This window comes from Piliocolobus tephrosceles, chromosome 9 (assembly GCF_002776525.5).
Source record: "Piliocolobus tephrosceles isolate RC106 chromosome 9, ASM277652v3, whole genome shotgun sequence".
In the NCBI taxonomy this organism is placed as follows: Eukaryota; Metazoa; Chordata; class Mammalia; order Primates; family Cercopithecidae; genus Piliocolobus; species Piliocolobus tephrosceles.
Window position 1 is genome coordinate 128,226,361 of NC_045442.1, and position 18,380 is coordinate 128,244,740.

General features: G+C 44.9%; 1 protein-coding gene across 6 annotated transcripts in view; it reads left to right on the forward strand.

The window, feature by feature from the left end:
- Nucleotides 1-13,145: 13,145 nt before the first annotated feature.
- The window catches only part of PITRM1 (pitrilysin metallopeptidase 1), a 36,846-nt gene continuing 31,611 nt past the window's right edge, over nucleotides 13,146-18,380 (forward strand). For 2 of the 6 annotated variants that reach the window (XM_023193135.2, XM_026454789.2), the window contains exons 1-2: nucleotides 13,146-13,240; nucleotides 15,854-15,956. In XM_023193135.2, coding sequence (XP_023048903.2) covers nucleotides 13,185-13,240; nucleotides 15,854-15,956 — 159 coding nt within the window. In that variant the 5' untranslated portion in view covers nucleotides 13,146-13,184. Of the gene's footprint in view, nucleotides 13,241-14,193; nucleotides 14,266-14,883; nucleotides 14,903-15,853; nucleotides 15,957-18,380 lie in introns of those variants that run through there. The other 4 variants (XM_026454790.1, XM_023193136.3, XM_023193139.2 and 1 more) reach the window with 4 other exon arrangements.

An 18,380-nucleotide genomic window follows, 5' to 3' on the forward strand; every position in this document is an offset into this window, starting at 1 on the left:
CAGAAGTGGTGGTCTCAGTCTATATTTGGAGTAAGGCGATTTTTAGAATCACTACTATTACTATAATGGTAGTAACTGGTAATATCAGCTTTAAAGCTTTTAAAGTACCATTTTTTTCAGTTTCTCTGAATATCAAAGATACCACACTAAGTACTTTACATATTCTATGAGAAAAGAAATATTACTCCTATGTTACAAGAAACTAAAATTTAAAGAATTTAGGTAAAGTGCTGAAGGTCAAGTAGCCCAAAAGTGGTGAAAATGAGATCCAAACCCAAATCTCTCTGATGACAAAACCTGTTCAATACGACCAATTATTTTCGATTCGAAGGATAATCCTAAGCAATCTGGTAGAAATCACATTTTACGCGTATCATACAAAAAGTAGTAGAGTCAGATGAGGAAATCCTATAGGAATTAAGACCAATTGAAGGATCTTAGACAGGAGAATGCAGGGCATCTGATAGCTTTTTTTCTGTCTTGAAGGATGCAATAGAGGAGTAAGGGGAAAGGAGGAGGGTGAAGAAGGAGGAAGGAGGAAGGGGGTGGAGAAGGAGGACGAGGAGGAGGAGGAGAAGAGGGGAAAGAAAGTGTCATCTGAGAGACCCAAATAGGTATCCCTTTATTAACTAAGATGGACTCTAAGGTTAAGGAATTAAAATTTACCTATAAGTCTAGGGTTCCGGGCTTGGCTGGCATGACAACTTCCTAAATTCCTAAGGCTGCAAGAAAAACCACACTCTTGGCCGGGCGCGGTGGCTCAAGCCTGTAATCCTAGCACTTTGGGAGGCCGAGACGGGCGGATCACAAGGTCAGGAGATCGAGACCACCCTGGCTAATACGGTGAAACCCCGTCTCTACTAAAGAATACAAAAAACTAGCCGGGCGACGAGGCGGGCGCCTGTAGTCCCAGCTACTTGGGAGGCAGAGGCAGGAGAATGGCGTAAACCTGGGAGGCGGAGCTTGCAGTGAGCTGAGATCTGGCCACCGCACTCCAGCCTGGGCGACAGAGCCAGACTCTGTCTCAAAAAAAAAAAAAAAAGAAAAGAAAAAAGAAAAACCACACTCTTGCCAAACTCCCTAAGAATAGGAGTTGTCAGAGCCCTCCTACTTCTGATTTAAAACCCAGACCACGACAACTCTGACTGGGCAGATGGTTGGCCTTACCAACTTTTTTTCCGATAAGCAACTGCAGACCTTAAGCCAGTTTCAGCCACTCATAGAGGCTGTGCAAAAACTATCTTTGTGTAGTTCACCTTTTGATGTAGAAAGCCAAATGCCACCTCATTTTAATGCTAAAACCCACTCTAACGTGAACATGAGATGTATGTTACATATATGGTATCCACTGCACATGTACTCAACTCCCTCATTAATATGTATAGCTTTCCCCCTACACCTGCCAAGTATGCAAGACTGTATTGTATAATGCAGACTCTGTGAGGCAGAAAACCCAACCTTCTCTCCCCCTCTTCCAAGAGAGGGCACCCACAGCACACACCAGAAACTGTCTCTTCCCAATCTGCAAAATGGAATCGCAATACAGTTCTCCTTCCCACTATTCAGACCTCCTGGTGATCTTTTCAGTGATGAAGAAAAAGAAGAAGGAAGAGATTAAGAATGAGGAGAGAAACGTAATTATCTTTTCTGCAAAGCAAAGGGGGTAGAGTTGGGGAACTGATGAACTGACTTCAGCTCCAGTTGACGTTTTCAGGGACTGGCAAGAACAGTCAACAACAAAAGACAATACAAAATCTCAACACACTAGAAATGGTGCCAGTGATACACTCTTAGGATTTAGAAAATCATACTATGATACTTTTAAAAGACGAATATTTAATTTATTTATTAATTTTCATTCTTTTGTTTTTTTAAAGACAAGGTCTCTCTGTGTCACCCAGGCTGGAGTACAACGGGCAATCGTAGCTCACTGCAGCCTCCAACTCCTGGGCTCAAGTGATCCTCCAACCTCAGCCTCCCAAGTAGCTAGCACTACAGGCATGCACCACCATGTCCGGCTAGTTTTTTTTTTTTTTTTTTTTTTTTTTTTGTAGAGGCAGAGTCTGCCTAAGTTATCCAAGCTGGTCTTAAACTTCTGGCCTCAAGCAAATACAAATACCATAAACTGGGCAGCTCAAACAACAGAAACAAATTGTCTTGTAATTTTGGAGGCTAGAAGTTTGAGGTGAAGGTGTCGGCAGGGTTGGTCCCCTCTGAGTCCTCTCTCCTTGGTGCGTAACTGGCCTTTTTCTCCCTGTGTCCTTGTATGGCCATCTTCTGGGTTTGCCTGTGTCCTAATCTCTTTTTAAAAGGACAACAGTCATGTTGAATCCGGGCCCACCCATATAACCTCAGTTTTAACTTAAGTATCTCTGTAAAGACCCTATCTCCAAATACAGCCATATTGTAAACACCTATCTGTTTAAACCATATTGACCCAGATGATACATTCTTGCCTTGAAAGCATTGCTAATGTTCACAGAAGAATATGCCAAAAGATTTCATTTCTCTGGAAATATATTAGGCAACAATATAAATTTGAAAAGGCGGCTCTGAGTCGAAAGGTACAGAATTGCAGGTATCTGCCTCAAATTCACATATTAAGACCAGACCTAAACCTGAGCAGCATACCCTTGCCAGAAACAGGAGAGCCGATGAACAAATACTCGGCGGGATCTGCAGAAGTCTCTTCCAGCCACTGGGCCTCGTTTCTCACTTGTTTCTCTGTAATTGAATTCCTGAAACTTGGTTTGCTCCTCCTTTGAATTGGGATTTGATAATTAAATTTAGGCCTTCCCAATTTCATATCTTCAAAGTCAGGCCTCCCTAAAGATCCTTTAGTTAAAAATAGGACTCTTGGGCCGAGCACGGTGGCTCACGCCTGTAATCCCAGCACTTTGGGAGGCTGAGGTGGGTAGATCACAAGGTCAAGAGATTGAGACCATCCTGGCCAACGTGGTGAAACCCCATCTCTACTAAAAATACAAAAATCAGCCGGGTGTGGTGGCAGGTGCCTGTAGTCCCAGCTACTTGGGAGGCTGAGGCAGAAGAATCACTTGAACCTGGGAGGCAGAGGTTGCAGTGAGCCGAGATCATGCCACTGCACTCTAACCTGGCAACGGAGTGAGACTCCGTCAAAAAACAAAACCAAACAAAAAAAACCCTCCTTCCTCTTCCCACTTCAGACAGCCTGTGGCACATAATAAACCTGGGTTCTTACCCACCGGGACCCATGCTTTGGTACAAATTTGTTTCTCTCATACCCAAAAGATCCTCACTGTTTCCCCAAGAAGGGCATCTCATCATTATCAAGGAACAGTAATTTTCAGATGAGAATGTTGGAAGGTGTGTTACAATAAACCAACTTTTGGTGATGATGTTGTCTGAATCAGAAAAGAATCAACTGAGGAGGGCAGAACCAGTGCTTCTCCCACTGAGCTTTCTATTTCACAAATGTGCCATTACCTCCGGCCTGTTTTCACTGAAAAGACATTTCACAAAGGAACATTTAGTTCACTACCACAAACAATACTGCATAAAAGTGGTGCATAAAGGCTGTCATGGGCACTCTTTTCCTTCCTCCATACCCCGATATGGACCCATTTATTCTTTCTATAACTGACAGGAATTTCTCTCAAAGCTCCAAAAAGTGATGCCTGGAAATTAAATTATAATATGCATTTTCTATCATTCTACTCCAGGCATATCAAAATTTCTCATTCATACAAATAAGCTAGAATATTGTAGAATGTTTTGCTGAAAATATCAACAATTTACAATAAAGCCTTCACATTTAATCTGTACAATAACCATTTTGACTATTAATGAAACTGAAAAAAGAAGCTGAAGGAAAAATGTGGAAAAAAAAACGAGCTTATATCAATAGACCACCTCTTTTTAGGAATATAAATCTGACAATTTTACTTGAAAATGTTAACAACAGATGGGTAAAACATTTTGTTTTATAAGCAACTAAATATTTTATTTTTAAAAGTTCTTCTATTTTACAATACAGAATGGAGATTTTATTTATTTTATTTTATTTTATTATTTATTTTTTTGGAGACAGTCAATTGAGTCTCCTGCCTCAGCCTCCTGAGTAGCTGGGACTACAGGCATGCACCACTATGCTTGGCTAATTTTTTTTTTTTTTTTTTTTTTTAAATAAAGTCGGGGGTTACGCCATGTTGGCCAGGCTGGTCAAAAAATTCCTGATCTCAAGTGATAAACCTGCCTCAGCCTTTCAAAGTGCTGGGAATACAGGTGTGAACTACTGTACTTGGCCAGGAGATTTTATTTAAACACTGTGGTATGCAGAATAATGGCCCCCAAATATGTACATATTCTAATCTCCAGAATTTGTGAATATGCTATGAGACTTGGAAGGAGGAATTAAAGTTGCAGGTGGCATTAAAGTTGCTAATCAGATTACCTTAAAATAAGGAGATTATCCTGGATTATCGGGGCAGGCCCAAGGTAACTACAGGGGGTCCTTAAATAGAGAGGAGAGCAGGTCAGAGGCACCAGAGCCAGAGGACTGGCATCAGGGGAGATTGGGCCAACCACTGCCAGCTTCAAAGATGGAGGGAGGGCCCCCAGCCAAGGAATGTGAGCATGCTCTAAAGGCGGGAAGAGGCAAGAAACAGATTCTCCAGCAGAGCTTCCAGAAGGGAATGTAGCCCAGCCTACACCTTAATTTTAGCACAGTGAGACCAATGTCGAATGTCTGACCTCCACAACTGCAAGTTAATAAATCTGAGGCCAGGTACAGTGGCTCACTCCTGTAATCCCACTGCTTTAGGAGGCAGAGGCAGAAGGAGCACTGGAGACCAGGAGTTTCAGACCAGCCTGAGCAACATAGCGATACTCTGTCTCTACTTAGTTAAATAGTTGATTTGTGTTGCTTTAAGCTACTAGGTTTGTAGCAATTTGTTACAGCCGCATTAAGGAACTCCTACACACAAATTAAACTGTTGCAAACTCATAATTTTTGGAAAACCTCATCTGACCTTCTCCAAGAAGTCTTCTCTGAACCATGATTTTGTAATAAGATCTTCACACCTGCCCTCCCACAGCATACGGTGCGTTTATCTGTTACAGAATGTGTTAGACTGCACAATGATTTTTCATTTATTTTTCTGTAATCTCTGCTACACCAACGGTACCATAAAGGTAGGGACAGTGTCTTTAATTTCCACCTGAAGTGCTCCTCCCAAAACATTTATTCACAGCTGGGTGGGGTGGCTCACACCTGTAATCCCAGCACTTTGGGAGGCCAACGCGGGTGGATCATGAGGTCAGGAGTTTGAGACCAGTTTGACCGACATGGTGAAATTCTATCTCTACTAAAAATACAAAAATTAGCTGGGCGTGGTGGCACATACTTGTAATCCCAGCTACTCTGGAGGCTAAGGCAGGAAAATCGCTTGAACCCAGGAGGCGGAGGTTGCAGTGAACCGAGATCAAGCCACTGCACTCTGGCCTGGGCAACAGAGAAGGCTCTATCTTGGAAAAGAAAAAGAAAAAAGGAAACACACACACACACACACACACACACACACACACACACACTTATCCAAAACTTAGCAGCAGCAAACTATGTAGCTTACCCTGGGAGCTTAACATTTTATCAAACAAAGAGTAACTCAAATTATGAACCTACCTGCACTCTTACCCATGAAACCAATGATAAAAGTATTTTAAAGCATCACAACTATTATGGAATGGCTTGTCTTATAAATAAAGCAAATCCGTGACCACGAAACAGATAACAGGGCAAAACACAGAGCCTTAAATACAATTGTTCTGTGTTGTAACCGAGTGGACTGGCATGTCCTTCCCCAAGCTGTCAAGTCATTTACAGTGAAAACAGTGGCACCTGCAGTTACTGTTAAAAAGTCTAAACCTACTAAACAATAGGAATTTGCCCAATGGCTAGCCTTAGAAAATAAACAGTTGGAGAAAATACATTTTGTCTTTGGAAGTTCCCAAAATTTGTTTTTCTCTCTCCATTTAATCATTTCCACTGGTGATGATGCTCTTTTCTGATGTCCTCAGATACTTGCCAGCTCTTTCCTTCCAATAATTTCCCTTAGAACATTATTCACTCTTAGTGTGAAGTTAAGTAAGGGGGTCTTTGCATTTTGAGCACTTTGATCAATTTGGAACACAAGATATTACCTCCTGTTAAAGTATTTTCAGTGTTAGCAAACACATGTTGAGGATGCCATGTGATTAACACATGTTTAGAATGACACACATGTTTAGAATGACACACATATTAAGGATAAAACACACATTAAGGATAGCATGTGATTAATCAGTTTTAAGGATGACAAACATATTAAGGCAGGCAGAGGCTTTTTCTCTGCTTAAACTCCTTCCTAAGCATTGCGCTGTGAGTTAGGTTCCAATCTAACAACTTATTCTGAGGTCATTTTTGTTTTGCTTTGTTTTTTTGAGACTGACTCTCCCTCTGTGGCTCAGGTAGGAGTGCAGTGGCATGATCTCGGCTCACTGCAACCTCCACCTCTGGGGTTCAAGTGATTCTCCTGCCTCAGCCTCCCGAGTAGCTGGGAATACAGGTGCCCACCACCACGCCCTGCTAATTTTTGTATTGTTTTTTTAGTAGAGATGAGATTTCACCATGTAGGCCAGGATGGTTGACTTCCTGACCTCAGGAGATCCGCCCTTCTTGGTCTCTCAAAGTGCTGGGATTATAGGCATGAGCCATTGCTCTTGGCGTATTCTGAGGTCATTTTATTTATTTATTTATGTATTTATTTATTTTTTGAGACAGAGTCTCGCTCTGTCGCCCAGGCTGGAGTGCAGTGGCCAGATCTCAGCTCACTGCAAGCTCTGCCTCCCGGGTTTACACCATTCTCCTGCCTCAGCCTCCCCAGTAGCTGGGACTACAGGCGCCCGCCACCTCGCCTGGCTAGTTTTTTGTATTTTTTAGTAGAGACGGGGTTTCACAGTGTTAGCCAGGATGGTCTCGATCTCCTGACCTCGTGATCCGCCCGTCTCGGCCTCCCAAAGTGCTGGGATTACAGGCTTGAGCCACCGCGCCCAGCCTCTGAGGTCATTTTAAACCTCATGACTTTTTCTATTACAGAAAGCAGAAATAAAGTTCACATCATGTATATTAAAATCATGGGTAAGAAAAGTAAAACTTGCAAACCCTTAGAAGAAATAGAAGATAGTGTCACTATGGTCTTAAGGTAGGTGGGGTGAATTGAAACAGCAGTTTTATTTCCTCCCATATGCGTTACAGCATTGATTGAATCTGTTCTCCAGTCATCCGCCTCAGTCATACCTCACACCTCTCCATACGAGTGTCTCCTCTACATGGGAGCATGTCTGCCACTGGCTTTTCCTACTCTTCCTTTTGACCTCTTCGCCTCTCTCGGTGCTAATACCACACTGTTGTATATAAGATAGCTTTGTAAGACTTTCTAAGTCTTTAAAAACAGGTCCTTAGTAAGAAGGCTTGCCTTAATAGCTGGGAGAAGAAGTCCTCTACCTGGATCTTCTTCAAAATTGACTTGCCTGTTCCTGAAGCTTTTCTCCTTCATATGTATTTTAGACTCACTTCATGCTTCTGCTCTTCTGGGCTCTTTACTGGAATCATATTGCATTTTTAGTGAGGACTGACCACTTTATCATATTCAAGTTTCTCATTTATGAACAGAGTACATTTTGCCATTTGTTTAGATTTTTGTAAATGTCCTTCATTAAAGTGCTTTTGCTAGATTCACAATTAGAAACTCCCGTGGATTCTTCCCATTCACAAGGGAGTTGATTTTTTCCCACTTAAGTGAGAGCTGCAGCTTGCATGTAGAATGGAATTGCTGCTGCCTCTTTTGCTTACCAATTTGTAGTATGTATATGATATACGAAGAATGATACATATGACTATTTTAGTATCTGCAAAGCATTTAATTATATAAATATGTTACATTTTATTTAAGAAAACTCTTCTTGATAGTTTTTTATGTTCTATATTTGTTTGTAGTAAAAAAAAAAAATTGCTGCAGGGAACATTTTTATTTTTATACCATTGGGCCCTTGTGAGAATATAACTGTGGGAGAAATTTCATGAAGTGAAATTTCTGGTAAAACAAAGTGCATGCATTTAAAATTTATAGAGATAAGGCCGGGCGCGGTGGCTCAAGCCTGTAATCCCAGCACTTTGGGAGGCCGAGACGGGCGGATCACGAGGTCAGGAGATCGAGACCATCCTGGCTAACACGGTGAAACCCCGTCTCTACTAAAAAATACAAAAAACTAGCCGAGTAGTCCCAGCTACTCGGGAGGCTGAGGCAGGAGAATGGCGTGAACCTGGGAGGCGGAGCTTGCAGTGAGCTGAGGTCCGGCCACTGCACTCCAGCCCGGGCGACAGAGCGAGACTCCGTCTCAAAAAAAAAAAAAAAAATAAAATAAAATAAAATAAAATTTATAGAGATAATGCTGAAGTGCTTTAAAAAAAAAAAAAAGGCAAGAAAAATATAGTGCTACACCATACCCAGAGGATGAAAATACATAATTACCATCACTTCACAAACCTCACTCGTCTTTGTTTTATGGAACAGTTTTATCCAATAGATATTAATAATAAATATCCCATCATTACTGTGACTTTTCTTTAGTTATAAGTAACGCTGGCTTTTTTCCTTACATGTGTATATACATTTGTAAAGTTTTAAAAAATTATTAATGGTCTGAGCCAAGAGAAATTTAACACTCTAGACTTTCTATAACAACTTAAAACATGCAAAGTTAAACTTAGGGAAAGAGCTGATCTCCCTCAAAGGTGGAAATCAGGGAAGATACCTAGAAGCAAAGATTAAATCACGATCAGCCTAATTTGAATTTCTCAATGGGTCATTTTAAACAGAAAACACATTGAAAGTTGAAGTCAATGCTGTGGTCACTGTCACAAGTAAGACCTGAGACAACAAAATTATGGAATTTTAGGGTTAAAAGTAAACTTGAAGAAAATCTAGCCTCGTCTTTTTTTTTTTTTTTTTTTCCAGATGGAGTCTTGCTCTGTCTCCCAGGCTGGACTACAGTGGCGTGATCTTGGCTCACTGCAAGCTCCGCCTCCTGGGTTCACGCCATTCTCCTGCCTCAGCCTCCCTAGTAGCTGGGATTACAGGCGCCCACCACCACACCCAGCTAATTTTTTGTATTTTTAGTAGAGTCAGAGTTTCACCTTGTTATCCAGGATGGTCTCGATCTCCTGACCTCGTGATCCTCCCGCCTTGGCCTCCCTAAGTCCAGGATTACAGGCATGAGCCACCGCACCCAGCCTAGCCTCGTCTTTTTTGAAAGGTGAGTCTATCTTTGTAAGTTCAACAGAAAGATGAAACGTTTTATTCAAACTCATAAGTAGCAAATTTCAGTGGCTAGCAAATAGGTAACACTATGGTCATTTGTTGAGTGAACAAGAATGAATGAATGAATGAATGGTACCAGGATTGGCGCCTGGGTTTTTCAGAAGGTAGGAGGTTCTTCCTCCTTACACTTCGCCGTTAAGAGTCAGTGTGCTGACATTCCATACATTCCTATAATCGTACATTTAGAGGCACTGAGCTAATCCCTTATTTTTAATTTCCAACAATCATCACTTTTAATTTATGATGAATTCAGAAATAAAGGTTTTCCAAAAGCATGTATTATGTTCATGACATGCAACCTTGGAAAACACCATATTTGGTTAAACCACTGCATATTTTTCTTTCTGAGGTAAAAGTACTTTGACATCTCTGCATTTGTTTGCTAAGGCCATGGTAACAAAGTACTGCAAACTGGGTAGATTAGAAAAAAAGGAATTTACTATGTAGCCATTGTGGAAGTTGGAAGTCCAGGATCAAGATATCGCAGGGTTGCTTTCTTCTGAGCTTGAAGGCGGAGTCTGTTCCATGCCTCATCCTGAGGTTATGGTTATTGGTGGGCGACCCTTAGCATTCCTCGGCTTGTAAAGGTTTCACCCCCAATATTTGCCTTTATCTTCACGTGGCATTTTCCCTGTGTGTGTATATCTGTCTCTGCATCCAAATTTTCCCTTTTTATAAGAACATGAGCCATCCTGGAGTGAGGCCCACCCAGTGATGTCATTTTAGCTTAATTATATCTGTAAAGACCACCTCCAAATAAAGTCACACTCTGCGATATTGGGGGTTAGGACCCCAACATATCTGTTTGGGTAGACACAATTAAACCTTTAACACTCAATATTCACTTGATTGCCCTTCTAAGTTTCAGTCACAATCTATTCTGATTTTTTTTAAATCGCTTTCTAATTTCACTAAAACAATGAATTTCACTATAACATAGGATATATTTTTGTAACATAGCAAACTGCATAGACAATTTTGGATATTTAATTTCTGTGTTGGAGTTATTTGTGTTAATATAAACTGAGACCACCTGTAGGTGTTAAAATTAGGTTGAATGCTACTCAAAATAATTATTTGTGAATGTTTGGGCGTTTGTTTATCTAGGTTATCCGTCAGTGACATTTGGATGCTATGGGAACACACTCTGAAGTGGTAATTACTAGACTTACACAGCATCTATTTTCAAAGAAATAAAAACACTATTACCTGCCAGTGTTTCATTTTCCTGCCCACTCACGATAGGGTTAATGATACCAAACTATCTCCCCTAAGATCAGAGATGTAATGATGACTTATTAATAGGTATGACCTGTGAAACTAAAATAATATCTTGGGAACCCAAATCAGTGAGCCAAAGGGAAAAGTCAAGCTGGGAACTGTCAAACCTGCCTCGCATTTTATTCCTAAGTAAGACAGCTATAAGGATTTTAAAAAGCTACATACCTTTCTCACAATTTGTCCACAAGGAAATTCCTGTGGACCAAGGACAGGCAGATCTCAAAGCCATCCCCCTGAGGCTCACGGGTGAGACAAATGCATATCTGATCACTTCCTCTGCCCTACTGTTTCACCGAGCCAGACTAAGGCATCAGTGACTGTTCCTCTACCCTCCTCTCAAACATAAATTGTGTGTTCACTGAAAGTCTAATCAGAGACTCAAAAATAATGCAACCATTTACTTCTTATCTACCTATGACCTGGAAGCCCCACTTGGAGTTGCCCTGCCATTTTGGACCCAACCAATCCACATTTTACATTTATTGGTGGATGTCTCATATCTCCCTAAAATGTGTAAAAGCAAGTTGTGGCCGGGTGCGGTGGCACACGCCTGTAATCCCAACACTTTGGGAGGCGGAAGTGGGCGAATCACGAGGTCAGGAGTTCGAGACCAGCCTGACCAACATGGTGAAATCCCGTCTCTACTAAAAATAAAAAAAAAAATACAAAAAAATTTTTTAAAAGAAGATTAGCTGGGCGTAGTGGCGGGCGCCTGTAATCCCAGTTACTTGGGAAGCTGAAGCAGGAGACTCGCTTGAACCTAGGAGGCTGAGGTTGCATTGAGCCAAGATTGCACCACTGCAATCCAGCCAGGGCGACAGAGTGAGATGCCGTCCCCCCCCCAAAAAAAATTGTGCCACGACCATGTTGGCCTCATGTCATCGGGACCTCCTGGGTCATGGGCATGCCCTTAACCTTGGCAAAATTAACTTTCTGAATTGATTGAGACCTGACTCGGATATTTTGTGTGTGCACACCCAAATTCTCCCTAGAAGACAGGTGATGGGGCAGAGTGTGTTTGTGTCTGTCACTCCTATTATTGCCTTTGTTCTGGTTCCTTTGGGCTCTTCAATAAGGAGGTATGTGTTTACCTGCAGCCCAGAACTGACTGCCCTGTGGAGAGTTTGGGGTAGACACGTTGTGACTTTTTCTCACAGTATTACCTTCCACATTGCTTCCAAAGCTTTAGCTTGTTCCAGCCGACTGCAGCCATCTATCTACCATTTATTTTTATTTTCATTTTTTTCAGAGCCCATTAGGAGACAGAGGGAGATTTAAGTCTGTATTTGTGATACAAGGGAAAAAAGAGGGAGAAGGTGCAGGGAGGAAGGAAGAGAGGCTCTGAGAAACCGAGAAGGTCAGACTTGGTGCGGACTTCCTCCAAGGCCTACCCCACCCTCTCCAAGCATGGCTAATCCCAGGGCCCCTTCTGGCCCACAGTGCAGGGCCACCCACTCGTACGCGGGCCTCCTTCAGCCTCTCTGGGGTTCCCAGAAGGGTCCTTGGGCACTTGGGCCATGTCAGGGGGCTCAGGTGCATCTTCCTAGACACGACAAGCAGAGGAACGCGGAGGGAGCAGCGGGGGCCACTGGCTCCCATGCAGGAACTCGGAGCTGTGCTTTACTGGGGGCCATCCGTGATACGTGTGACACCGTGGGGCCCTGGCCGTGGGACCGGCCATGAGGCCTTGAGACCTCATCCAAGAAGCCCCCCAGCCCCCAAGGTTCAGGCCTGGAGGGGCAGCAGGACGCCTTTGGAACTCAGCTCAGCCCTACAAACAGGACCAAGGCCAGAGAGGATTACCAAGGTTCACCCGGCCGAGCTTCCAGCAGCCCCTGAGCAGGCCACTACCCACACCTGAACAGCCAGGTCCATCACCAAGCCCCACCCTCTTCTGCCAGCCCTGCCCCCACAAGGCCCCACCTCTCGCATGCAAGCCCCGCCCCCAAGGCCCAGCTCTCCTGCAAGCCCCTCTCCCACTAGGCTCCACTCCTCACCTGCAAAGAGCCACCCCTCAGTAAGCTCCTCCCCTCACTTGCCCAGCCCCGCCCAACATAGCACGCCCTTCCAGGAGCCCCTCTTTTCACCCGCGCAGCCCCGCCCTTCACCAGGCCCCACGCTATCTGCATAGACACGCCTCTCGCCACGCCCCACTTCTCCCTTGCCGACTTCCCCCTCCTATCAACTGTCCACATCCGGCTGCTGGCCGCACCCCGCCCCTTTCGGCAAGCCGGCCGCGCCCCTTTTACCCGTGACCACGCCCCTCGCCTTGCCCACCTCCTTCGGCATGTCGGCCCCGCCCCTCCCGCCCATCTCCCTCTGCACCGCCCCCCCCGCCCGTCCTAGAGCAGTGGAGGCCCGCCCTTTTCATCTACAGCCTATCGCAGAGGACGTTGCCGTTCGCGATGACCAATAGGAGTGGAGGCCATCACAGCAAGCCCCGCCCCACGCCCTACGTCGGGTTAAGTGGAGGTTCCCTCGCCAGCTCCGCGCTGGTCATACGCCATGTGGCACTGCGGCGGGCGGAAGGTGCTGTATTCGCTGAGGCGGCTGACCGGCGGGTGAGACGCTGCGGTCGGCGGCTAGAAGTGCTCGGCGTGCTGGCACCCGGGAGAGGAAGGTCCAGGGCGGGCCGGAGACATAGGGGTCCGCGTCCTTGAACTCAGGGCTGGCAGCTCCCCGCACTATGGGCGCCCCGCACCCAGAGCCCCTGCCGGGTCCTGCGCACCGAGCCCTTCCTGGGGTTCCCGCATCCGAGGCCCGAGAACTCCGGAGCTCCTGCGCCTCCCGGGGCTGGGGGCCGGGCCTGCCCGTGGCGCTCCCGGCAGGGCCCTCCATTGGCGTGGGCTTTAATGGGGGTAGGAAATGGGGCCGGCAGTTGTTCTCGCTGATGGCTTTGCTCCTAGTTCATTGTTGTTGGAGGCCGAGTCCTTAAGAGACCCGAAGCGCCCACAGCCCGCTCTTAAAGTCAAGCTGTGTTCAGAGAACTGAAGCCTGCCGGAATTTAACTGTTTTGGTTTTTTAATGACTCAGTTTATGGGGAAAAAAATGACGAAGCGGTTTAGTGTTCATGGTAATCCACGAGCCCGTATTTAATGTAACAGTTCAGAGCTGCCGGCCCAGGCCGGGGGGAGACACGGGGCGTCCGTGGCGTGAGTTTGGCAGCAGGTTACTGGAAAGTTCGGGGGAGACCCTGGCCTTACCGCTCAGGGGTTTCCTATCATGTCCTTGCTGATAAGTAACTTCTTAAAATGCTTCTCTGTCCCATAATTCTGAAATTTGCTAACTCAGTAAGCAAATGTTGACCATAGCATATCTTCATAATATTGCCAGTGACTGAATAGGTGTTTTTTTCCCCTGTATATATCTTTAAAATACTTCGGTGGGATACATTAATGTAGAAAAGCCCGTAAGACATATAATACAATTTGAGAGAATAATAGTTTTTTTTTTTTTTTTTTTTTTTTAAATAAGAGACGGGATCTTGCTCTGTTGCCCAGGCTGGTTTTGAACTCTTGGGCTCAAGTGATCCCCCTCCTCAGCCTCGCACACTGCTGGGCTTATAGGTGTAAGCCATCTCATCCAGGTGAGAATAATTAGAAAATAAGTAGGTTGGGCGCGGTGGCTCACACCGGTAACCGCAGCCTGTTGAGAGGCCAAGGCGGGCGGACCACTTGAGGTCAGGAGTTTAAGACCAGCCTGGCCAACGCGGTGAAACCGCGTCCCTACTAAAAATACAAAAATTAGCTGGGCGTGGTGGTGAGCACTTGTCCCAGCCACTCAGGAGGCTGAGGCAGGAGAATCGCTTCAACTCAGGAGGTGGAGGTTGCACTGAGCCGAGATTGCACCACTGCACTCTAGCCTGGGCAACAGAGAGACTCTTCTCAAAAAAAAAAAAAAAAAAAGTGTCCCTATGACCAAGGTGAAGATTTCCCAACTGCTCATAACCCTCTCTCCCTCTTAGATTAGCACTGTCATGACATAGAGAAATGTCCTTGCTTTTTAAAAATATTTTACCATCTCTATGCATTCTGACAGTATCTTGTTACCTGTTTGAATAATACCTGTTTAGGATAATACTGTATTGTGTGTATCTTTTGTTTAACATTATGTGACCCGCATCTTTGTTACATGCGATTGTATGCCCTTTTATTGGTAATTTTTTTTTTTTTAATTAAATGATTAGTCTGCAGTTTATCCAGTCGCTGTTGTTACACCTCCAGGTGAGTTGAGTTTGGGACTGTCAGAGTTCGTGCTGACAATCTTGTCCATGAGTGCTGGGGGCAGCGGTGTCAGGTGTGGAGGATATAGACCAAGAGGTGAACGGATTTCCAGTATTCAGATTTTCTTTTTTTTTTTTTTTGACTCCCAGGCTGGAGTGTAGTGGCGTGATCTCGGCCCACTGCAACCTCGGCTTCCTGGGTTCAACGATTCTCCTGCCTCAGCCTCCCAAGTATCTGGGACTATAGGCACCCGCCACCACGCCTGGCTAATTTTTGTATTTTTGGTAGAGACTGGATTTCACCATATTGGCCAGGCTGGTCTCGAACTCTTGACCTCAGGTGATCCACCCACCTCGGCTTCCCGAAGTGCTGGGATTATAGGTGTGAGCCACCACACCCTGCCTCTTCAGCTTTCTAAAGAATGCCAAGTGTTTTTCTAAAGTTCTTCCACTTTGTACTCCCTGTGGAACAGGTAGCAGTGTGTGTAGCAGTAAGAGAGCAGTATGAGTAGCAATGTGTGAGAGTACCTGGTAATATTAGGCTTTTTAAGTTTTCACCGATTCGGTAGGCATGTAATGGGATTTAACTATAGTGTGAATTTCTTCCAATATTTTGAAGGCTTGTGAGGATTCTGTGAGGGAAAGAAGCCCTTTTGTTTAAGAGTTTCTTAAGGGGAATTTAAGCCATAATTGTATTATAGTTATTTTTGAACATGTGTAAAGAAAAGGTTTCCAACACTGAAGCTTTAGTTAAGATAAAAGGTCATTAAAATGGGAAGGACCTTACCAGAAATTAGTTTTCTGGAATGTGCAAGATTTTGGAAGATGCAGTATTTAATTTTTTTCTAATTAATCATCTTTATCACATGAGAGTATTTTCACTATGTGGCTGAATAATGTTAACCAGATAATTTTCCTGCGGCTCATCTAACTTAGATGACTTTTAATCTAGACACGCACACCGCAGAGCGTGGCGATGGAACAGTAACCGGGCTTGTGAGAGGGCTCTACAGTATCAACTAGGAGACAAGATCCACGGATTCACTGTCAACCAGGTATGGGTCGTTCTGGGCACCTCCTTATACATCCACATACATTGCAGGTGCAGCTTCTGGCATAGGTACGGGCCCTTCAGGGTGGAGACTAGCCTTGTCCTCGTGTCCCAAGGCCCTGGCCCAGCTCCTGTTGCATGATGGCTACTCGGCTGAACAGAGCTTGTGAGAGAAATGACCCCCGGTCCCTTCCTGGAATGTCGCGAAGCCTGATTCTTGTCAGATTTGAGAGAGTAACACTTCCAGCTGCGTCTCTGTCATCAGACACGCCAGGGTTTCCGCAGCCCAACCTGACGATTCGCTGAGTGTGAGCACGAAGACTCAGTGTCCTGATCTGTTCAGTCAGGTTTTGCCATCAAATAGTTTGCTCTAAACTTCTGCAGAATCTTTCAGTTTTCTGAGCCTTTTGGGTTTCAAAATTATAAAGAAGAAATGGTGGACTTATACTTACTTGGGTTTATATTAAAATGGATTCATTTGTTTTTTGTTTTGTTATTTGCTTAAACCTTTTCCATTTTTTTTTTTAGCATAGTAACTAAAAATGACAACACTTCACATATTTGGCCAGCTGTAGGCTCTGTGCTATGTTTGATGTAGCAAATGTAAAAGACAAACAACTTACCATCTAGAAAGACTGATGCGGCTGTGACTGGAGGCACATGGTGGACGCCATGTGGAGGGCCAAGGACAGGGCGGGAGGAGGAGTGGGAGCTGCTGCTGCTGGGGGGAGAGGGAAGAGCTCCTGGAGAGGGTGGTGTGAGAAAGCAGCTGCCTCTGGGCAGGGCTCCAGCAAGGGATTCAGGGCAGTGACTGGGAGTCCCAGGCAAGGTCCAGGCATGAGAGTCCTGACAACAGACTCAGAGCATTTGTGAAATCCTGCAAAGGCCGGGCAAAGACACCTGGGTTTATAGTACTGGTGACTGTTAATAAGGGCCTCACCCAGAGTGGTAGATTCTTCTCCTTTATATTTCAAATTTTATAGAAATGTACTTATTTTTGAGACTGGGACTCACGCTGTCACCCAGGCTGGAGTGCGGTGGCGTGATCTTGGCTCACAGCAGCCTTGAACTTCTGGGCTCAATCGATTCTCTCACCTCAGTCTCCCAAGTAACTGGGACAAGGTGCCACCACGCCTGGCTCATTGTGTGTGTGTGTGTGTGTGTGTAGGTGGAAACTTGCTTTGTTGTCTAGGCTGGTCTCAAACTCCTGGGTTCAAGCAATCGTCTTGTCTCATCTCACACTGCTATGAAGAAATACCCAAGACTGGGTAATTTATAAAGAATGAGCTAAAAAGTAAAGAGGTTTAATTGACTCCCAGTTTTGCATGGCTGGGGAGGCCTCAGGAAACTTACAATCGTGGTGGAAGGCACCTCTTCACAGGGTGGCAGGGAAGAGAATGACAAGTGAAGGGGGAAGCCCCTTATAAAAACGTCAGATCTCATGAGAACGTACTCACTGTCACTGTCATGAGAATAACATGGGGAAACACCCCTTGTGTTTCAATTACCTCCTACCAGGTCCCTCCCACAACATGTGGGTATTATGGGAACTACAATTCAAGATGAGATTTGGGTGGGGACGCAGCCAAACCATATCACCTTGGCCTTCCAAAGTGCTGGGATTAAAGGTGTGAGCCACTGTGTCCAGCCATAGAAACTTAACAATAAGTCATGTTTCTTGTTTGAGAAATAGCTACCATAAGTGCTATTATTATTAAAGCTATGTATTATTAGAAAGCAGACATCTCTCTGTATCTACTGGTTTTAAATGCATTGATCATCTGTTACAAAGTACAGTAAGCTTAGAAACAAGTAATTTAACAGCGGTAGATGGTGCAGGTCGTAGTGGGCCGCCTATGCGTGACTGTTGGATGGCAGGCTCCCTAGATTGGACTGAGGAGACCCGAGGTCTCACCTCTGCCAGCGACTTGCTGTGTGCACTTGGTCAGGTGACTCATGGCACCTGGAAGGAGGGAGTGGCAAGTGGTGTGATCACAGGGACGTGGTGTATGATTGCGGGAGAGGGCCGGCTGGCATGACTGGAAGACAAGACAGTTTCTTTCATACCGAGAAGTATGGACACTTACCAGGAGGCTTACCTAAAGTAGGAGAAGACCTTCCACCCCCCTCAGGAGTGGGGAGTCTTTCATGTTTTTGGGGGACATTTCTATCCTCCCAGCCCCTCCAGCTGTTCTGGAAGCCCCAGCTTTGTGCTTCCAGCTATCACCGAGAATCCATCCCACACCAGGAGAAGCAAAGACTGATCCTGGAGCCTCTCCCTGCTCTTGCCAGCTAGCCCACTCCGACATTTCCCCTCCCAGCAGGCCCGTTCTGCGTACAACAGGAGATTATATGCACAGAAACAGGAGACACACGGCCGATGTTGGAAGGGGTGCTGTGTTACTGAGGTGCAGTACACAAAAGCAGG